This window comes from Microcaecilia unicolor, chromosome 1, assembly GCF_901765095.1.
Source record: "Microcaecilia unicolor chromosome 1, aMicUni1.1, whole genome shotgun sequence".
NCBI classification, from domain to species: Eukaryota; Metazoa; Chordata; class Amphibia; order Gymnophiona; family Siphonopidae; genus Microcaecilia; species Microcaecilia unicolor.
The window spans coordinates 344,241,318-344,264,997 of record NC_044031.1 but is presented as its reverse complement, the minus strand read 5'-3'; the positions used below and the strand labels follow the sequence as shown (position 1 = coordinate 344,264,997).

At 45.4% G+C, this 23,680-nt stretch overlaps 1 protein-coding gene across 1 annotated transcript in view; it reads right to left on the bottom strand.

The window, feature by feature from the left end:
• KIAA1143 (KIAA1143 ortholog) overlaps positions 1 to 23,680 on the bottom strand; it is a 124,171-nt gene that overhangs the window by 29,602 nt on the left and 70,889 nt on the right. The window contains 1 exon segment of the mRNA XM_030209310.1: positions 22,996 to 23,143. Coding sequence (XP_030065170.1) covers positions 22,996 to 23,143 — 148 coding nt within the window.

The window sequence follows — 23,680 nt, the reverse complement described above, 5'->3', positions numbered from 1 at the left end:
CTCTTAATGATTTAGAGATGATCTGCAAAGAGGAGTGGACCAAAATTCCTCCTGACATGTGTGCAAACCTCATCATCAACTACAGAAGACGTCTGACCGCTGTGCTTGCCAACAAGGGTTTTGCCACCAAGTATTAGGTCTTGTTTGCCAGAGGGATTAAATACTTATTTCCCTCTGCAGAATGCAAATAAATTCATATACTTTCCACAATGTGATTTTCCGGATTTAATTTGTGATGTGCTATCTCTCACTGTTACCAATAACCTACCCTTCAATTATGGGCTGCTCATGTCTTTGTCAGTGGGCAAACTTACAAAATCAGCAAGGGATCAAATACTTATTTCCACCACTGTACTTCATATGCCGTCAATAGTAAAGTAAAATAAACCATAAACAATAATCCTGCAAAAGCCTTGGCTTCATGGGTCATGGGGAGGTTTCTCACACTACCACTCACCCCTGCATCCTGGCTCTCCTATAGCACTGACTGACTCTTTTAAATACCTGGAATCATTATTGATTTTCAATCAACATTTGAGAAGCAGGTTTCAGCTACAGCCAAATCAGCATTTTAGTTTTGTGGCATATTCATTTGGTAAAACATTGTTTGGATCTTCCAGAGTTGCATTCTTTCATTCATACATTAGTTACCTACTGATTAGCTTACTGTAATGTTGATTACTGTGGCATTAGAAGCTCAGACCTCAAGCATCTTGAGATGGTACAGAACATGGCTATTAAGTTATTCTTCAATTTCCTAACACTTGATCACATCAATCTGTTCTGATGGAAAGCCATTGGCTTCCAGTTTCTCTAGAGATACGGTTTAAGATTTTGTTACTCATACATAGGGCTTTTTATACTGGCCTACTATTGCATTTCCAATCAGAGAACCTACTTGTCATTCCTTTGTTCTTTTGAGCATGGAGGCTCCAAGTCTTTAAATAAACACATAACCAAACCACAATTTAAAGGTAGCAAAACAAATTCTTTATTCATGTAGTTAAGTTCAACACAAAAAAATAAGCCTTTCTTTCTCAGGCTAGCGGTTCGGGTTCAACATAATGATTACCTAAGCATATCCCGGAGGTCTACTAGTTCAGTCTCAAAAGGCTATCTAAGCAGCCTCTATCACCATATATCTTGTAGGCTATAATGCTTCAAACTTCTTCTTAGAAGTGTGTCAGCTTTCACTGGCAGGGTCCTGGAGGCTTCCCTCAGCTACACCTGAGGATTCCCACACTTTCCCCAAATTACAAGTTTTATCCTTCTTAATCTGGGCCATGCCCTCCTACTTAGGCTTTCTAGCCCTAGTTCTGTTAAGGTTATCAGGGAGCGTGTCTTAAGTAGAACTGGAGTTTGCCTAGGCACTTCCTAACATTCTCTCCCCCTAATGGATAGCGTAGCGACCTGAGAACCTGGGGTACTTTCTTGTAACCCTCCACTGCTCATGATATAAAAAAAGTACTTGTATATAATATGTAAACCACTTTGGCTGTAACCACAGAAAGGCAATATATCAAATCTTATCCCCTTTCCCCTATTGCCACCTACTGTCTCCTGCAACGATGCTCTTATAGGAACTGGGCTACATCTGAACCCTCTGCTGTGACATTCACAGAGAGTCTAATAACCTGAGAAGGATTTCTAGATCAACAAAATTACAAGTTGTAGATGCTCTAAACTATTATGGAACTCTTCAACTGTCTTTTTTTAATATAAAGTCCAACATTCCTCTTTTCTTTAATCTATATATCTCAGTTGCTACTTCCTTCTGCCTTTCCTCCTCTTTGGAACTTGCACCTTGTTCCAAAAAATGTTGCTTTCTGTTCTCAAAGAAGTTGGTTGAGCAAAGTATATATGGACTGCTGTAGCTCATTAGCTGATCATTTATTTATTTAGATTTTGCTCACACCTTTTTCAGTAGTAGCTCAAGGTGAGTTACATTCAGGTACACTGGGTATTTCTCTGTCCTAGGAGGGCTCACAATCTAAGTTTCTACCTGAGGCAATGGAGGGTTAAGTGATTTGCCCAAGATCACAAGCAGCAGCAGTGGGATTTGAACTGGCCACCTCTGGATGTCAAAACCAGTGCTCTAACCACTAGGCCACTCCTCCACTCTGCTCTCTTATTACTTATTCTGCTTCTGACTCCAAAGTCTACCATCTTGAAGCCAGAATCATCCATCTTCTCTCAAGCCTGTATCAAGAACCTCCTCACAGCATACCCCAGTCGTAAAGTACTGCCAATTCTGATTTCATCCAAAATCTGAAAGTTTATTGCATATTTAGTATACCATAAGTACATAAGTATTGCCATACTGGGACCGACCAAAGGTCCATCAAGCCCAGCATCCTGTTTCCAACATGGCCAATCTATGTCACAAATACCTGGCAAGATCCCAAAAAAGTACAAAACATTTTATACTGCTTATCCCAAGTCCAATTTAATAATGGTCTATGGACTTTTCCTTTAGGAAGCCGTCCAAACCTTTATTAAACTCTGCTAAGCTAACCGCATTTACCACATTCTCTGGCAATGAATTCCACAGTTTAATTACACGTTGAGTGAAGAAATCTTTTCTCTGATTCATTTTAAATTTACTACTTTGTAGCTTCATCGCATGCCCCTTAGTCCTAGTATTTTTGGAAAGCGTAAACAGATGCTTCACGTCTACCCATTCAACTCCACTCATTAGTTTATAGACCTCTATCATATCTCCCCTCAGTCGCCTTTTCTCCAAGCTGAAGAGCCCTAGCTGCTTTAGCCTTTCCTCATAGGGAAGTCGTCCCATCCCCTTTATCATTTTCGTCACTCTTGTCTGCACCTTTTCCAATTCCACTACTCAAGAAAGCGCTCATAGCGATATGACCGATTTACAGGCTATAGCTTTAACATCAATATGAGCAAAGGGATAGAGGAGAGGAGGGGAAAGGGTTCAGTCAAAACTCTGTGCTGCACCTCTGCTGAACTCTGAAAGAAGATAACAGGACATCTAGAAGATCCTGCTATATGACAGTAGTTAATTAATAGGAAAAGACAAACCAAAAGCTTTTGAAAAAAAATATGTTTTTAAAACAGATCTAAATTTCAAATAAGGTTTCTTATGCAGATCCAGCAGAAGGGAATTCCATAGGGCTGGTGAGACACACAAAAAAGCTGAGGCACGAATGGATTCAAACTGAGAGCAAAAAACTAAAGGGATAGCCAGATGGCATTCATTGGCAGAGCGTAAAGTACAGACCAGACAATGTAGGGCTATAAGAGATGAGATGTTAGTAGGAGGGTGAGTTTCCAAAGAGTATTCTCTACGTTAGAATAATCTTAAAACAAATCCTAAACTTAACTGGTAGTTGGTGATTATGCTGAAGGAGAGGAATGGCATGGTCAAATGTCCTAGTTTGAGTTGAAAATTGGATAGCTGTATTTTGAATCGATTGGGCGCTTAAGCCACCCAGAGGTAAGGCCAGCGTAGATAACATTACAATAGTCAAGGTGATATAAAACCATGGCATAAAGAATAGCCATACATGCAGCAGTATCAAAATACTTACGAACCAAACAAAATTGATGAAGCTAAAAGAAACAAGATCTAGAAATATGGGCGATATGCTCATCAAAGTGCAATTGATGATCCAAATAAACACCAAGATATCGGAAGGAACTAACCAAAAGAACTGGTTTACCAGATAATACAGTGGAAACAGATGGCTCAAATGGCCACCCAGTAACAGGCAGTAGTTTTAGCAGGATTAAGAAGCAGTCGATTCTCTTACAGCCATAGAGAGACCAAATTTAAACAGGGTTGAATACGATCAAAAGTGATACAATCTGGACCATGAAAAGACAATAGTAAAATATCATCTGCATAATTAAAAACTGAACCCCTGATTTTCAGCTGGCAGCGCAGTTAAAGCCCACTGCCAGCGCTGAACCCAGATATTCAACACTGGGCCACTTCCAGCCGATAACCAGTTAAGCCGATATTCAGCGCTAGCCAACCATTGGCTAGAGCATAAAGACAGAACAGCTTATTTATGGTCTTTTTATGCTCCTAACCTTGCCCGGTTAGCACTGAATATCGGGTCCTAAGTGTGACCTGCCCCTAGAATGCCCCCGAGATAGCCAGCTCCCAGTTCTGCACTAACCACCTATATTCAACGGAGATAACCAGCTAGCTCCTACTGAATATTCGCAGATAGCCAGTTATGCGTGATTTAAGCGGTCAGCAGCCGTTGCCCATCGGTTAAATTTGTTTTAAATATCAGACCCAGAGTGTCACCTCCAACCATTTTAATGGAAGCTTCCCATTTGCTTCCACTTGGAATCACTGGGATTGGCAGTCATTCTGTTGCTTCTCCTATTTTTATGGGGTCCATCCCAATTCTATAGTACTCTATTTTAGAACTGTCCACTTGGATGATTCTTCCAGTAGAACTCTTGCTACCAATATGTGGTTCTCATTTACAGCCAAGAACCCATTCATGGAGGTTGTCTCTTTCTGCATCCACCAGAACATAAATCAGGTTTTTCCCCTTGCTGTTTGGGAAAGTCCACAATCAGAACCTTTTCTAACATTGGGTTATTGAGTTAAGAATATTCTGTAGTTTGGGACCAAAACTGTAGAATTTGATCGTGCTTCATTGCCCTCTCCCTGGAGAGCTAGAGAAATGAGTATAGATTTGAATGATCTTGCTTACATGGAGGGAAGAAGTTTCCAAGTTTATTAGGGACTTATATCTCACCCATCAAATAATATCTGAGCGACTTACAATATAGAATAAGTTTAAAAAAAGGGGGGGGGATTGAGAGTGCACTGAGAACAGACTGTGAGAGAGAAAGAGAATGAAATACAATAGTTTAATATAAAAGCTGAGAGGAAAGTACAAAAAGGGAGAGGACTGCAATATCCAGGACGTTACCGCACCCACAAATCAATGCTTAGAAAGTTATTTTTCAAATATGTTTCATCAGAGCAGAAGCAGATAAAGGAGTGGGAACAGAACCAGGTTCTTCAGAAAACAGACTGGTGATGTTCAGTATTGGAAGTACTCTTTATTAAAAGAAGACTCAACCTCAGCATTTGCGGACGATCTGTTAGTTATTCTTAGGACCCCAAAAGACTCATTGGCAACACTTCTGGAAATTTTTAGGGAATATGGGGATTACTCAGGATTTTGCTTAAACTTAGATAAGTCTGAGGCCCAGGCCCTATGGATGTCTGAGGAGGAATGGGCGAACTTAGGGTGCCCCTTTAAGAGAACGAATTGTTCGTTTAAATACCTTGGCATACAGCTACCAGGAGATCCGGCCAAATTGTATTCACTAAACATAGCTCAATTGTTAGAACATACGAAACAGATGCTAGAGAAGTGGATAAATCTACCATTGTCATTATCAGGGAGGATCTCGTTGTATAATATGATCTTGTTTCCAAGGTGGCTGTATTGTTTTCAGATCCTACCACTGTATCTGACTCAAAGAGATTGGAAAAAGCTGATGGGCCTCCTCTCCAAATTCTTTTGGAATAGGAGACGCCCACAGATCAAATGGCAAAACCTATTGGACCCATGGAGTAGAGGAGGATTTGGGGTGTTAGATTTAACAAGCTACAACAAAGCGAGTTTGCTGAGGCATATAGGGGACTGGTTGTTGGGAACCTCACATTATACCCCAAGGACGATGGAAGAGCAGTGGGTACACCCCCTGAAATTACAATATGTGCTACAAGCAAAGTTAAAGTTGTTGCCAGCACATTTACGGAGGAGTGTGGTGATCAGACCTCTTAGATTGGTATGGCGAGATTTGGGCAGGATTTGGAAGTTTGATGAACATCACAGTAGACTATTGCCTATAATAGGGAATGGTGAATTTTTACCGGGTATAGATGGTCCAAGATTTAGACGATGGCAGCAATACGGGCTTACTCTCCTCCAGGACATTGTGGAGTCGGATGGGTGTGTCAAGAAATTGGAATCGTTAGGTTTGGGGGAGCTTCAGTGGATAGACAAATTTGCATATCGACAGATCTCACATTATATTGAAAGTCTACCACGCCAACCTCTAACTATTGATGTACTTACCATGATAGAAAAATTGTTTGAGGTACCTTCAGAGGAACCTATAACCATTTCCTTAATACAGAGACGACTTAAGCATAGTATATCACATAGAATGCAAACACACTTACAGGAGAAGTGGACAGAAGACTTAAACAAAAGAATCACTGCACAAAGAGTACTAAGTAGTATGAGGCATATTCCACAGAGAATAAGTAATGCAGAGTTAAGAGAGTGCCAAGGCAGAGTATTGTTCCGGGCCTATACCTCCACATATAGACTGTATCACATGGGAGGAATAGACTCCCCACAATGTGGTAAGTGTGGAGGACCACAATGTACATACTTTCACGCCATGTGGGCTTGCCCCAATATACAACAATTCTGGGGGGGGATACATAGGTTTCTGACACAAATATTGCATAAACCTATCACAATGAGCCCAGAAAATGTGTTACTAGGAAAGGAGACAATAGGAGGTACTAACGATGCCCATCTTGATCTTTTACTGTACAGAGCGTTTTTAATAGGGAAAAAATGCATTTTAACAAACTGGGTCTGTCAAGAGGCGCCTTCATATTGGCAATGGCGTAATAGAATACATGCGTTGTTATTCATGGAGCTGAGAGAAGTTCAATGGAACTTTAAGAAACAAAAAAAGTTCTATCTGATATGGAAAGCTTACATACAAGTTTTGGCCCCAAGGGCACGCAGTAATGTTCTCAATCAATTAGGAGGTTTATAGGGGGAACAGAGTACCATCAGCACTGAGTAAGTAACAACCACTCTTTGCATAGGAATATCTGGCCTTGAGGGGTAGAGGGGTAGGGGGGAGGCAAGGGGGGAAGGGGAGTGGGAGGGGGGTATTAAGAGAAGGGAGAAAAATGTAACTGTCAATATAATGTATATGATGGAGAAGACAATTGTGAATCTGCACATTATAAGATATGGTGTCAGAAAGGGTCCGAAATGTTCCACTTAAGCGGTTGCTAATTATTATTACGACTAAAGGATTAGCTTAGCTTTGGATGGTAGATATAATGTGATGTATCTCCCGCTGTACTGGAATGGGGATGTTTGTAAATGAGGGGGGTGGGGGGAAGAACAAATGTTGTAATTTATAGTTGGATTTCCACAAAATTTAATAAAAATGTTTTCAATTAAAAGAAGACTCAACAAGGTACCCTGTTTCAGCACAGGAGTGCCTTCTTCAGGAGTCTACATGGATATAAAAAATATACAAAGACATGACCAATAGGTAAAAACAAGAAGTAAGGCAATAAATAAGTAAAGCAAAGATACATACCTGTAGGAGGTATTCTCTGAGGACAGCAGGCAGATTGTTCTCACATGTGGGTCGACGTCCGCGTCAGCCCAGGAATCGGCATTTTGCAAGCAAAATATAAAAAAAGTTTTGCCAGAGTCTTCTGGCATGCGTGCAGTGCGCACCACGGACGCGTTCCTCAGTAAAATCAAAAGCATAAAAAGAAACAAATCAACTCCAAAGGGGAGGTGGGCGGGTTTGTGAGATCAGCCTGCTGTCCATGGAGAATACCTGCTACAGGTACGTATCTTCGCTTTCTCCGAGGACAAGCAGGACACTTGTTCTCACATCGGGGGTATCCCTAGCAACCAGGCTCACTCAAAACAATGAACATTAGTCAATTGGGCCTTGCAACAGCAAGGACATAACTGAGATTGACCTGAAACCATAAACAACTGAGAGTGCAGCCTGGAACATAACAAAAATGGGTCTAGTTGGGTGGAGTTGGATTCTAAACCCCAAACAGATTCTGCAGCACTGACTGCCCAAACCGACTGTCACGTCGGGTATCTTGCTGAAGGCTGTAGTGAGATGTGAATGTGTGGAATAATGACCAAGTTGCAGCCTTGCAAATCTCCTCAATGGAGGCTGACTAAGTATCATTCTAATACAAGGAAAGTGTAGAATTTGATATATTTTTTGAGATAAACTTTTCCATACCTCGTATATTGTTTTTTGGCTGACTAAGTGAGCCACTGACGCAGCCATGGCTCTAACATTGTGAGCCGTGACATGGCCCTCCAGAGTCAGCCCAGCTTGGACATAAGTGAAGGAAATGCAATCTGCTAGCCAACTGGAAATTGTGCGTTTTCCGATTGTGACTCCCCTCCTGTTGGGATCAAAAGAAACAAACAACTGGGTAAACTATCTAAAGGGCTTTGTCTGCTCCATGTAAAAGGCCAATGCTCTCTTGCAGTCCAAGGTGTGCAAACTGCTTTCGCCAGGGCGGGTATGAGGACGGGGAAAGAATGTTGGCAAGACAATTGTCTGGTTCAGATGGAACTCCAACACCACCTTTGGCAGGAACTTATAGTGCGTGCGGAGGACTACTCTGTTGTGATGAAATTTGATATAAGGTGCATGTACTACTAAGGCCTGAAGCTCACAGTAACAGCCAACAAGAAAACGACCTTCAAGGTCAAGTATTTCAGATAAGGAATTCAGTGGTTCAAAAGGAGCTTTCATTAGCTGAGTGAGAATGACGTTGAGATCCCATGACACTGGTGGAGGTTTGAAAGGGGACTTTGACAAAAGCAAACCTCTCATGAAGCGAACAACTAAAGGCTGTCCAGAGATAGGCTTACCCTCTACACGGCGATGATAGGCACTAATCACACTAAGATGAACTCTTACTGAGTTGGTTTTGAGGCCAGACTCTGAAATGTGTAGAAGGTATTCAAGCAGGGTCCGTGTAGGACAAGAAAGAGGATCTGGGGCCTTGTTGTCATACCAGACGGCAAATCTCCTCCATTTGAAAGAAACACACTTCTTCGTGGAATCTTTTCTGGAAGCAAGCAAGACTCGAGGAAACACCCTCTGAAAGACCCAAGGAGGTGAATTCTAAGCTCTCAACATCCAGGCCGTGAAAGCCAGAGACTGGAGATTGGGATATAGAAGCGACCCCTTGTTCTGAGTGATGAGGGTTGGAAAACAGTCCAATCTCCACGGTTCTTCGGAGAACAACTCCAGAAGAACTACTACAACTACTATTTAACATTTCTAGAGTGCTACCAGGGTTACGCAGCGCTGTACAAATAACAAGGAAGGACAGTCCCTGCTCAAAGGAGCTTACAATCTAACGGACAAAAAGACAAAAAGTGCAGTCAATCAAAAATTGGGGCAGTCTAGATTTCTTGGGTAGAGGTGCCAAAAGCGACAGCAAGGATTTGAAGATGGATAGGGAGGGGGCTTGGCGTATGGGCTCTGGGAGTTTATTCCAGGCATAGGGTGAGGCGAGGCAGAAAGGACGGAGCCTGGAGTTGGCGGTGGTGGAGAAGGGTACTGAGAGGAGTGATTTGTCCTGTGATCGGAGGTTACGGGTAGGAGCGTAAGGGAAGATGAGGGTAGAGAGGTAGTGAGGGGCTGCAGATTGAGTGCATTTGTAGGTTAGTAGGAGAAGCTTGAACTGTATGCGGTACCTGATCGGAAGCCAGTGAAGAGATTTGAGGAGAGGGGTGATATGAGCATAACGGTCTTGGCAGAAGATAAGACGTGCAGCAGAGTTCTGAATGGATTGAAGGGGGGATAGATGGTTAAGTGGGAGGCCAGTGAGGAGTAGGTTGCAGTAGTCAAGGCGAGAGGTAATGAGAGAACGGATGAGAGTTCGGGTGGTGTGCTCAGAGAGGAAAGGGCGAATTTTGCTGATGTTATAGAGAAAGAAGCAACAGGTCTTGGCTGTCTGCTGGATATGGGCAGAGAAGGAAAGGGAGGAATCGAAGATGACTCCAAGGTTGCGGGCAGATGAGATGGGGAGGATGATGGTGTTATCAACTGAGATAGAGAGTGGAGGGAGAGGAGACGTGGGTTTGGGTGGAAAGACAATGAGCTCGGTCTTGGCCATGTTCAGTTTCAGGTGGCGGTTGGACATCCAGGCAGCAATGTCGGATAAGCAGGCCGAAACTTTGGCCTGGGTTTCCGCAGTGATGTTTGGTGTGGAGAGATAAAGCTGGGTGTCGTCAGCATAAAGATGATATTGGAAACCATGAGATGAGATCAGCGAGCACAGGGAAAAGGTGTAGATTGAAAAAAGAAGGGGTCCAAGGACTGATCCCTGAGGAACCCCAACAGAGAGCGGGATGGGGGTGGAGGAAGACCCATGGAAGTGTACTCTGAAGATACGGTGGGGGAGAGATAGGAGGAGAACCAGGAGAGGAAAGAACCCTGGAACCTAAATGAGGATAGTGCAGCAAGAAGTAATTTATGATTGACAGTGTCAAAGGCGGCGGATAGGTCGAGGAGGATGAGGATGGAGTAGAGACCTTTGGATTTGGCAAGGAACAGGTCATTACAGACTTTAGTGAGTGCCGTTTCTGTCGAGTGTAGAGGGTGAAAACCGGATTTAAGCAGATCGAGGATGGCATGAGAGGAGAGAAAATCAAGGCAGCGGCTGTGAACGTCGCGTTCAAGTATCTTGGAAAGGAAGGGTAGGAGAGAGATGGGGCGGTAGTTGGAAGGGCAGGTAGGGTCTAGTGAAGGTTTTTTGAGGAGTGGTGTGACTACAGCATGCTTGAATGAGTCGAGGACAGTTGCAGTGAAGAGAGAGAGGTTGAGGATGTGACAGATGGGGGGGTGACAGTAGGAGAGATGGTGTTTAGTAAGTTGGTGGGGATGGGATCAGAGGAACAGTTGGTGCATTTCGAGGAGGAGAGAAGGTGGGCGGTTTCCTCCTCGGTGATATCAGGAAAAGAGCAGGAAGAGGCTTGGGTTGGTTGGTTGGAGTGGGTTAAAGGGTGAAGAGGAGGAGGTGGCTTGGTAGTGAATTCGAGGTTGATCTTTTGCACCTTGTCGCGGAAGTAGTCAGCCAGTGATTGAGGAAAGAGTGAGGGTGGGGGTGGGGGCGGAGGGCACTTTGAGGAGGGAGTTAAGGGTGGCGAAGAGACAACGAGGGTTGGAGCCGAGAGAATTAGTCAATTGGGTGTAATAGTCCTGTTTGGCAAGGAATAGGGAGGACTGGAAGGAGGATAGCATGAATTTGTAATGAATGAAGTTACTATGGGTGCGAGATTTCCTCCAGAGGCGTTCAGCAGATTGGGCGCATGAGCGAAGGTATCGGATGCAGGGGGTCAGCCAGGGCTGGGGATTAGTACGTCTTGTGGGACGGGAGATGGATGGTGCAAGGGTGTCCAGAGCAGAGGAGAGAGTGGCATTGTAAGTAGAGACAGCCTTGTCGACAGACTCGGAGGAAGTGAGGGACAGAAGGAGATTAGAGATTTGAGAGGATAAGGTGGGAGGGTTTGCAGCCTGGAGATTCATGGAAGTAGTGGTTAGTGTTGGGCGGGATTGAGGGGGGGTGATGAAGTGTGAAGGTGATCAGGTGATGATCTGAGAGAGGAAGAGCAGAGGCGCAGAAATTGGAGGGTGAGCAGGTAGAGGAGAGGACGAGGTCAAGACAATGGCCAGATTGGTGAGTAGGGGTGGTGGAGCTCAGCTGGAGGTTGAAGGAGAATGTCAGAGTGAGGAACTGAGAAGCATAAGTCGGATAGGTCGTCGGCGTGTATGTTAAAGTCTCCAAGAATGAGGGACGGAGATGAGGGTTCAAGAAAAACTGAGAGCCAGGCATCGAAGTCAGTAAGGAAGGAAGGAAGGAAGGGAGGGACTTATCAGGGGGGCTGTAAATGACTGCAACTCTGAGTGGCAGCGGGTAGAATAGACGGATGGAGTGAACTTCAAATGATGAGAAGCAGTGAAACTGCGGTAGGAGGAGGGGTTGAAAACTACAGGAGGGCGAGAGTAGGAACCCGACGCCTCCACCGCGGCCAGCTGGGCGGGGAGTGTGGGAGAAAAGATAACCTCCATGGCAAAGGGCCGCGACTGATGCAGAGTCGTCGGGGGTGAGCCAGGTTTCAGTTAGGGCGAGCAGTTGAAGGGAACGGGAAATAAAGAGATCATGGGTGAAGGGAAGTTTGTTGCAGACCAAGCGGGCATTCCACATGGCACACGAGAAGGGGAGGGAAGAGGGGGGGGAGGAGGGGAACAGAGATGAGATTTGAGACATCCCGGAATCGTTTGCATGGATAGGACGAGGACAGGTGTGGGGGACCTGGATTGGGAATGATGTCTCCCGCGGATAGCAGGAGAAGGAGCAAGAGAGTGCGGAGGAGAGTGGGGGAGGTAGGGCGATGAAGGCGACGAAGCCGGGATGCGCTTAGGAGGAATGGGGATGGGTTAATGGCAGGAAGGAAGTGTTGAAAGTTGCGAGCTAGGAAGGAGGAGGGGGATAGGAGAGGTGGTGAGGGGTGGGGGTGGGTAAGGTATTGTAATAGTGAGCAGGACGAGAGAGGGCATGGATGGGCAGTGAGTTCCTGCTGTCGGCAGCGGTAGGGGGAAAAGATTGGGAAGGGACAGGGCAATGAAAAGAATGTGTATCGGGGCCATGAGTTATGACTGAGGTGTTTACGGGTGCCTAAGTAGTGACTGGATCAGGCAGATTGAAACAATCTGGAGCAGATGGGCTGGAATAGGCTGGAGCAGCAGGGCTGGAACAAGCTGGATCTCATGAGCTGTTTGGAGCCCCCAAAGTAGGCCAAGATCCCACCAGTCAATTAGCCAAGATCTTTGACAAGCTGGAACAAGCTGGATCGCATGAGCTGTTTGGAGCCCATCAAAGTAGGCAAAGATCCTGCCAGAAGACAGACGGCCTACTGCATGTGGCATGCAACAGGCCACTGGGGTCTGTTTAAACAGCAGTTTTATTGACCAGATTCAGATCGGGTCAGCCACGTCTCGGGCGACAGTGTTCGTTCTGGAGCTTTCTGTCTCAGCCTGCGTTGTGTGAAGGCTTCTCCGGGCCAGATCGGGAGCTGTTCCTGGAATAGGGAGCAGCGTTTTAAGTAGTCGTCTCCACCCTTCTCCCCTATGACTTGATCAGTTATTAGCCTCTTTGCGGTTTCTGCGGGAGTTGTTCGATTGGTGAATTCGGGCCCTTTCCGGGCTCCTTCCTGTTCTAAAGACCTATATTGGACCCCTGGTCCTTCGCTACATCAGACCTAGGTGAGTACTCCGGTCAGAGTGTTCGCCGGCCAAATTCCTCGGGGCAAGTCTGCGGTTGCGATCTCGGTCCGGGTATAGGTGAACTCCGGGGGCCGTTGTGGCCATGAGGTAGGTGAAGAATCAGGGTCATAGTCGCCTTGTGGGCAACTTCAGGAGCCGCTGTGGCCACGAGGTAGGTGAAGAATCAGGGTCGTAGTCACCTTGTGGTCACTTTTCGGCAGGATCACTTGATAGGTAGTGGAGTAAATGTTCCGTTTGAATGCCGCGGATCTGATTCCCGTTCGCAGTCTCGATGCCGCAGTAAATCGGCTCCTTCAGGGCCGAGCAGGGCGAAGCTCGCCGGTTGCTCAGTGATCGGCTCCTTGGGTCCGTGCAGGTCGTTCAGTGCAGGTCGGAGCGTTCACCACCTGGGTGCACAGGGTTCTCTGCGAATCTGATTCCTGCTCGCAGTATTTTATCCACTGTCAGTAGCAATTCGGCGATCGACTTCGCTGGGCACCAAGTTGGGCCTCAGGGCTGTGTGGGTCGCGGAATGCAGGGCAGCCTGGGCCGCACACGTGTGCACTTCTGGACAGCGCTTTCGCCACCGGAGTTCTCAGGTAAGTTGGCGGGTCTGATTCCGGACCGCAGCCTTTCTGCTTGCCGTCTGCTTCAGGTGTCGCGCTGGGTAGCTGGCTGTCAGAGCTGTTAATCAGAGCCTTTAAAGTAGGGTCTCCGATTGTCCAGTTGACCGGAGCTCCTCTCTGCACGTCCTGTCAGCCAAATCTGACGTGGCCAGAAGGATGCAATCAGGATCATGGTTCCGCAGTCTTGCTTGAATTTCAGCAAAGTCTTCCCTACTAGAGATATGGGAGGATACGCATACAGAAGGCCTGTCCCCCAATATAGGAGAAAGGAATCTGACTCCAGTCTGTCATGGGCCTGAAGCCTGGAACAAAACTGAGGGACCTTGTGATTGATCTGAGTGGCAAAAAGATCCACCAAGGGGATGCCCCATGCTCAGAAGATCTTGCAGACTACGCCCATGTTCAGTGACCACTCGTGAAGTTGCATTATGCTGCTCAACCTGTTGGCCAGACTGTTGTTTACGCCTGCCAGGTAAGTGGCTTGGAGAAACATGCTGTGATGGTGAGCCGAAAGCCACATCTGGACGGCTTCCTGACACAGAGGGAGAGATCCGGTGCCCCATTGCTTGTTGGTGTAAAACATGGCAACCTGATTGTCTGTCTGAATTAAGATTACTTGGTTGGACAGCAGATCTCTAAAACCCTTTAGAGCATTCCAGATCGCTCTTAATTCCAGGAAGTTGATCTGCAGACCTCTTTCCTGAAAGGACCAGGCTCCCTGAGTGTGAAGCCCATCTACATGAGTTCCCCACCACAGGAGAGATGCATCCATCGTCAGCATTTTTCAAGGCTGAGGAACTTGGAATGGTTGTCCCATGGTCTAATTGGATCGAATCGCCCACCACTGAAGAGAATTCCGAAAGCCGGTGGACAGTTTGATTACATCCTCTAGATCCCCCGAAGATTGAAACCACTGGGAAGCTAGGGTCCACTGAGCTGAACTCATATGCAGACATGTCATGGGCGTGACATGAACTCTGGAGGCCATGTGCCCCAGAAGTCTCAACATCTGCAGAGCATTGACCTGCTGAGGTGCTCGAACCATGGACACCAGGGACAGAAGGTTGTCCGCCCTTGCCTCGGGAAGATAAGCTCGAGCTGTCTGAGTGTTCAACAGGGCTCCAATGAATTGGACTGGGGAGAGATGGGTCTTGGGATAATTTATGACGAACCCCAGTAGCCCTAGCACCTGAATAGTCATTTGCATGGACTTCAGAGCACCTTCCTTCGAGGTGCTCTTCACTAGCCAATCATCGAGATAAGGAAACACATGCACTCCCAGTCTGCGTAGCGACTACAGCTAGGCATTTGGTAAACACTCTGGGCGCAGACACCACGCCAAAAGGCAGAACACGGTACTGAAAGTGATGTGTTCCCAGCCAAAATCGAAGATATTTCCTGTGAGCTGGAAGTATCAAGATGTGGGTGTAAGCATCCTTTAAGTCCAGAGAGCATAGTCAATTGTTTTCCTGAATCATGGGAAGAAGGGTGCCTAGGGAAACCATCTTGAACTTTTCTCAGACAAGAAATTTGTTCAGGGCCCTTAGGTCTAGGATGGGACGCATCCCCCGTTTTGTTTTGCACAAGGAAATACCTAGAATAGAATCCCTGCCCTTCTTCCCCTGGTGGAATGAGTTCGACTGCTTGGGCCTGTAGAAGGGCGGAGAGTTCCTCTGCAAGTACCTGCTTGTGCTGGGAGCTGTAGGACTGAGCTCCCGGTGGGCAATTTGGAGGACTGGATTCCAGATTGAGGGTGTATCCTAACTGGACAATTTGAAGAACCCACCGGTCGGAAATTATAAGAGGCCACCTTTGTTAAAAAAAATCATTAACCTCCCCCCAACTGGGAATATTTAGATCTATTTACAAAAGGAAAGTTATATTCCAGGGGAATTTGAAAGTTTAATCTTGAACTGAAAATTCCTTGATCAGACTCTACCATTCTGATCATAGAGAACTCTCATTGATACAGCACTTAGCTGACTCACTGGGACTTATAATCCCACCCACCCCAGGATTTTCCACACATTTATAGACAAGCCAGAACTCATTAACTTTACTCCTCAGTCATACACAGGCAATCTTACAGACTGTTCACCCCAACATAGTACACCTGTACATACCCATTTCAACCAATCAGGATGACTTATTCTCTGTAACAACTGTGGTGCTTTAATTTCAAGGCCAATCATCTGGAGACTTAAGTCTTGTCCTATCTGTCTTCAGCTATCTAGTTTAAAACAAGAGCTCAGTAAAGTAAAGCAGGAATTGGATGCACTTAAAGTAGCTTCTAGGACTGCACAGAATCATACCAACTTCTCACCACTGCCTCAAAGAATAGAACCACCTAAGAATAGATGGCTCACAGTAGGCTCAGGCAGACTTCGTTATGTGACACAAAAGCATCCGCCCTCACAAGTGTTGCCCCTACAGAATTCTTTTGCTCCATTACAGCACAGTGATGATCCTGAAAATAGAACTGAGGCAGAAGAGAAAGCAATGAAGTTGGAACAAAAGGATATGAAGGTACCCAAAGAGAAAAGACACCCCCAAATCACAAATGTTGAAGCACATACCAGGAAATGTAGATGGAAAGCGATGACCACAAATGCTCGCAGTCTAAGCAATAAAGTTCATGACCTTCAAGCCCTGATGTTGGAGGCAGACTTAGACGTTGTTGCAATCACGGAGACGTGGCTCAATGGTTCCCATGTAAACATACCAGACTATAATCTATTTAGGAAGGATAGAGAGGGTCGTAAAGGTGGAGGAGTAGCCCTATATGTGAGAAATGATATCACAGCGACCGAAATGACAGGAACCTGGGGAAAGGAAGAAGCGATATGGATCACCTTAAAAAGAGATAATAGAACCTCTGTCCACGTGGGTGTTGTCCACAGACCTCCGACACAATTGGAAGAATTAGATAAAGAACTGATCGCAGATATTCAAAAGTTGGGAAACAAGAGAGAGGTGCTGTTGCTGGGAGATTTCAATCTGCCGGATGTAGATTGGAAGGTTCCATCTGCGGAATCGGAAAGAAGTAGAGAGATCGTGGATGCTTTTCAAAGTGCTCTGCTGAGACAAATGATGACTGAACCCACGAGGGAGGGCGCAACGCTGGATCTGGTGCTCATAAATGTCCGAGTGGGTTCCCACCTGGGCAGCAGTGACCAACAAACGGGTTGGTTTGATATGACGGCTGAAGTGGAGGGCAGCCACTCAAAACTCAAAGTACTGGCCTTCAAGCGTGCTGACTTTAGTAAAATGGGGGAATACCTAAGGAAGTAGCTGATGGACTAGGAGGACGAACGAGAAGTGGAAGGACAGTGGTCCAGGCTGAAAGAAACTATAAATAGGGCCACAAACCTTTATGTAAGGAAAGAAAATAAAAGCAAGAGAAAAAGGAAACCGATATGGTTCTCCAAGCAAGTGGCTGAGAAAATAAAGGCTAAAGAGTTGGCGTTCCAGAAATATAAAAAAACTCAAGAAGAACATGGGGAGGACTACCAGATGAAACTGAAAGAAGCCAAGAGAGAGATACGTCTGGCGAAAGTGCAAGTGGAAAAACAAATGGCTAGAAATGTAAGGAGGGGTGACAAAAATTTCTTCAGGTATATTAGTGAAAGGAGAATGACTAAAAAGGGAATTGTGAGACTAAAAGATACTACAAACCGCTATGTGGATAATGATGAAGAAAAAGCAAATTTGCTAAATAGATACTTTTGTTCTGTTTTCACAGAAGAAAATCCTGGAGAAGGACTGCGATTGACTGGCATAAGTACAAATGAGAATGGAGTGGATATAGCACCGTTCACGGAAGAGTGTGTATGAACAACTTGAAAATCTAAAGGTGGACAAAGCCATGGGACCAGACAGGATCCACCCCAGGATATTGAGGGAGCTCAGAGAGGTTCTGGCTGGTCCTCTTAAAGATATGTTTAATAAATCCTTGCAGACAGGAGACGTTCCGAGGGATTGGAGAACGGCGGATGTGGTCCCGCTTCACAAAAGTGGCGATAGGGAAGAAGCTGGAAACTACAGGCCGGTAAGCCTCACTTCGGTTATTGGAAAAGTAATAGAAGCGATGCTGAAGGAAAAGATAGTGAATTTCCTGGAAACCAATAAGTTGCAAGATCCGAGACAACATGGTTTTACCAAAGGGAAATCGTGCCAAACGAATCTCATTGAATTCTTTGACTGGGTGACCGGAGAATTGAATCATGGACATAATAGACATAATCTACTTAGATTTCAGCAAAGCTTTTGACACGGTTCCCCACAGGAGGCTCTTAAATAAACTGGACGGGCTGAAGATAGGACCCAAAATGGTGAACTGGATTAGGAACTGGTTGACGGACAGACGCCAGAGGGTGGTGGTTAATGGAATTCGCTCGGATGAGGGAAAGGTGAGTAGTGGAGTGCCTCAGGGATCGGTGCTGGGGTCGATTCTGTTCAATATATTTGTGATTGACATTGCCGAAGGGTTAGAAGGTAAAGTTTGCCTATTTGAGGATGATACTAAGATCTGTAAGAGTGGACACCCGGGAGGGAGTGGAAAACATGAAAAAGGATCTCAGGAAGCTAGCAGAATGGTCTAAGGTTTGGCAATTAAAATTCAATGCGAAGAAATGCAAAGTGATGCACTTAGGGAGTAGGAATCCACGGGAGACGTATGTGTTAGGTGGTGAGAGTCTGATAGGTATGGACGGGGAGAGGGATCTTGGGGTGATGGTATCTGATGACCTGAAGGTGACGAAACAGTGTGACAAGGCGGTGGCCGTAACTAGAAGGATGCTAGGCTGTATAGAGAGAGGTGTGACCAGCACAAGAAAAGAGGTTTTAATGCCCCTGTATAAGTCGTTGGTGAGGCCCCACCTGGAGTATTGTGTTCAGTTTTGGAGGCCGCATCTTGCTAAGGATGTAAAAAGAATTGAAGTGGTGCAAAGAAAAGCTACAAGAATGGTATGGGATTTGCATTACAAGACATATGAGGAGAGACTTGCTGACCTGAATATGTATACCCTGGAGGAAAGGAGAAACAAGGGTGATATGATACAGACGTTCAAATATTTGAAAGGTATTAATCCACAAACTAAACTTTTCCGTTGATGGGAATGTGGTAGAACTAGAGGACATGAAATGAAATTGAAGGGGGGCAGACTCAAGAAAAATATCTGGAAGTATTTTTTCACGGAGAGAGTGGTGGATGCTTGGAATGCCCTCCCGCGGGAGGTGGTGGAGATGAAAACCATAACGGAATTCAAACATGCGTGGGATAAACAAAGGAATCCTGTTCAGAAGGAAGGGATCCTCAGGAGCTTAGCGGAGATTGGATGGCAGAGCCGGTGGTGGGAGGCGGGGCTGGTGGTTGGGAGGCGGGGCTAGTGCTGGGCAAACTTATACGGTCTGTGCCCTGAAAAAGACAGATACAAATCAAGGTAAGGTATGCACAAAAATTAGCACATGAGTTATCTTGTTGGGCAGACTGGATGAGGAGGTAGTAGCAGAAGACGCCCGGCGGGAGAGAGAATCCATAGTTTCATTGTGCTTCTTGGGCTGGTCAACTAGATCCTCTACTTTCTCACCAAAAAGGTTATCCCCCCACCCACCCCCGGCAAGGAACATCCGCCATCCGCTGCTGGACCGAATGATCCAGGTCAGAAACATGCAGCCATGAGAGTCTGAACATCACTATACCTTGGGCAGCGATCCTGGATGCTACATCAAAAGTGTCGAACGTAACCCTGGCCAGGATTTTTCGACACGCCTTCTGCTGCCTGACCACCTGGCAAAAAGGCTCGGCCTGCTCCGGAGGGAGTGCATCAACCAAGCTAGATAGTTGCCTCACTGAGTTCCGCAAGTGGATGCACGTGGAGAGCTGGTATGTCTGGATTTTGGCAGCGAGCATAGCAGCCTTATACGCCTTCCTCCCAGAAGAGTCCAAGGTTCTAGATTCTCTGCCTGGGGGCACCGAGGCATAGTCCCTAGTGCACTTGGCTCTTTTGAGAGCGGAGTCCACCACCATGGAATTTGTGAGGTAGCTGAGACCTCATCAATCCATGTTCCTCGTGGATCCGATATTGGGATTCAGTTTTTTTTGGGATCACGGGATTAGAAAGAGGGAACGACCAGTTTCGTATCAGGACTTCCCTTCAGTACATTATGCAAAGGAGCCGTTGGGTGTCTTCGATGACATGGAAGGAAAAATGGCTTCGGCGAAATCAAAAGACGCGATTGTGCCTGTTAGAAGAAAAAAAGCACAAAAAGAAGGGAACAACCCGACCGCCAAAAACAAAGGAAACTTTAAAAGGGGCAAAAATAAAGAAACTACAGGAAGGTTTTTTTTTTTAAACTAGAATTTTGAAAAAAGAAAAGAAGGCAAAAAGCCACAAAACGAATGAAGACTCTTTCCCAGGCCTGAGAGGAGTGCAGAAAAAAACTCTACCACACCTCAACACGGAGAAAAGAAAACTGAGGAACGCGTTCATACAACAGGCGGGAAATTGGTCCGCACATGCATGGTGCACGCGTGACAGAAGACTAGCAAAACTTTTTTTATATTTTGCTTGCAAAATGCCCATTCCTGGGCCGACGCGGATGTCGACCCATATGTGACCGTAACCCCGACTTGGTAAGTGAATATGACTTCTAAAATTCGGAGGGGTGCTGGAACGACGACCCTGGAACTGGGAGGGAGGGGACCCCAAAACTCAGAGAGAGGGAGGGAGGGGGACCCTGAAACTCGGAGAGAGGGAGGGGGGGGGGGGGAACCTGAAACTCGGAGGGAGGGACCCTGAAACTTGGAGGGAGGGGGGACCCTGAAACTTGGAGGGAGGGGGGACGACCCTGGAACTCGGAGGGGGGGGGGGACCCTGGAACTGGGAGGAAGGGAGGGGGGGCCCATGGCACACACTCTCATTCTCACACACACACTCTCTCACAGACACACTCGCACCCAGTCTCACTCTCTCTCTGTCACACACACACACTCGCACATTCACTCTCTCTCTCTCACACAGTCACTCTCACACACACTCTCTCAAACATAACTCTGAGGAAAACCTTGTTAGCGCCCATTTCATTGGTTTCAGAAATGGGCCTTTTTTCCTAGTATAAAAATAAAGTAAGACAATAAATGAGTAAGTATATACGAACATATGACCAATGGGTAAAAACAGTGAGTAAATATATAAAGTAAAACAGTAATTGGAAGTAACGTTGGACGACTGTAAAAATGTTAAATTACCATGAATAATAACTAGTATGGAGATATACAAAACGGTAAGTAACGACGAAAAATATTGTCGAGATGACCTTAAGTTTGTGGTGTGAATACTAACCTTGATACTTTACCTTGAAAAGTTAATGGACAAAGCTTACAGGATGTAGTCTCTTGTAAGTAATGTGTTGGTCTGAAAACAATGTTGGTAAATGACTGTTAGAAAAGGTAGGGAGCAAGACTGTGCAGTAAGGAGGTGATGCCTCAGTGTGTGTAAAGTGAAAGGAATAAAAAGGAAGGGTCTGACATGATGGAAATAAATTAAACTGGAGGGAACTATGATGAAAAGTACATACAAACTAAGGACAACTCAAACCGGAGGAAACTGTGATGTAAAGTATGGTGGGATTGGAAAATACTTCCCAGTGTGATACAGTGTTCAAAATATAACTGCGGGGGAAAAAGAGCAGGGCATAACAACGAGGAGAAAACGACAATGTGACAAATTGTGAAAAAGGCTTGGGTGCGCAGTTGGCGTATAAGTAAAGTTGGGTTAGGGAAGACAAAAGATGAGTAATTGGAGCATTCTTACCTTAAGAAAGACCTTTGTTGTGTTGTAGAGGGTATGGCTGCTATGCGCCGCTAGTTCGCTGTGAAAAAGGCGAGCGCTGTGTGGAAAGAGGTTTAAAAGGCTAAAGAAAGGCGCCAAAAGGGAGGAAGGAGCATGCGCCGTGAAGTGTGTTGTAGACAGCACAGTGGATGGTGGAAGAAACATGGCATAAACAATAGAGGGAGGACAACGTGCAGGTGGTACATGACCCGTGTAGAGAAAGACAGAGAGAAGGGAGTGATAAGTTAAAGTGTAGACAGGGCAATGTGATATGTTCTATGAAGAAAATGTGAACTGGGTTTGTCATGTTTATATGGATGGTGCAATAAGACAAAATGTGCATTGTAGTATAAATTATCAAAAAAGTTTTGGAAAACTAAGACCAATCATAAACTTAAACAGTATGTGCATGAACTCCTCTATCTGACTCAATCTCACAGGACAGATGAGGGAGTTCACCTACTCTGTGACTCAAACTTACGGTGCCGATGAGAATAGGTCAGCTGTAACAGGGTTGCAGCTGGCAAGGTAAAAGGGTAGGGAGGCTGGCTTAAGCTGACTGGTGGGTAAGTGCAGCAGATGAAGCTGGCAGGCTGGTGATGAGTGGGAAGGCAGAAACAGGAGACTGGTGGGGATTGGGGAAGGCTGACATATAGAGAGAAGAGACGAGGGAGGGGAATGTGAGATAGAGAAATTTTAGAGGAGCATGAGCGGGACAGAGAGACTTGGGCCCTGACAACAGGTAAAGCAAAGAGGCAGTTACCTCAGACACAGAGATACCAACATATAGCACATATGCACACTGGCTATGGACTTCTGCACCTTGCAATGGGGCATTAAGGGTCGAAATTACTACCTTTTTCCTCCATAGACACAAACCCCCAGATTCTATATATGGCGACCAGTAACCATTAGCCTTGAGGCTGTTGAAATACACTTCTGCCTTTAAAAAAGCTTTAAGAAGCTATTTGTTTAAAGCAGCATATAGAATATATTTGAATAGAACCTAATCTTGGGTTATCAGCCCTAATGGACTGGTTTATTTTGTCTGTTTTTAATGTTATATTCTTTTTGTAGTTAGTTTGCAAATAGTTTTTATGCTTTTTGAGATTATGTACATTGCATTGTCATCCACCTTGGGTAAAGGTGGAATATAAGTAATAAACCACTGAAACCTATGACCCATGGAACCAGTATTATCTACCATGCAAAGTGAGCAGTAACAGCCCCAACCTGACAAGCCCCGGTACAACAGTCATAAAAAATTAGGAGGATTTAACTCTTTCCATTTCCAATGCAAATGCAAGGCCCTTCTACCTGTCACCAATCTTTAAATGAGGACAGTATAAGAACCCCCAAGACATTGGGAGGGGGGGTACCTGCCTGCCTCTTTGATCTTTCAAGTGAGTGCTTTTTAATTTGGAATAATTTGACAAGGCAAATACCTGACTTGGTATCTTCCTTGATCTTCTGTTTAATTTTTGCTGCTTCATCAGCAGTCAGGTCCCCTTTCCTCAGGACCACCACCTGTGGCTGCTCATCCTCCTTGTCGCTGCCATCGCTATCATCTGCGGGCAATGGGAGCTCCTGCCTCTAGAGGGAGGGACAGAAGTGAGGCTTCGGTGACTTTTCAACATTACCACCATCAAATCTGAGGAAATTATATAATTTAAAATGAAAGGGTCAATAACAAATTCCAAAAAATATACTGGTATGGCTTTGTAATGTAATAGTAGTGACTCTGGGTAAGTCACTTAACCCTCCATTGCCCCTGGTACAAAATAAGTATCTGTATATAATATGTAAACTGCTTTGACTTTCTGAATAAATTGAAAAATATCAAGCAACTACCACCTAACACCCTTCTGGTCACGATGGATGTAGAATCACTATACAGCAACATTCCACATGTGGATGGCATAGCTGCATGTGGAAGACTCCTAAAAAAATCCACACTGGACCATCAGTACTCACCAGAAACTATTACAAAATTAATCAAATTCATTTTAACTCACAACTACTTCCGCTTTAACAATATCTATCTACAAATAATGGGCACTGCGATGGGCACCAGGACAGCACCCCAATATGCCAACCTTTTTATGGCTGAGCTGGAAGAGACATTTCTGA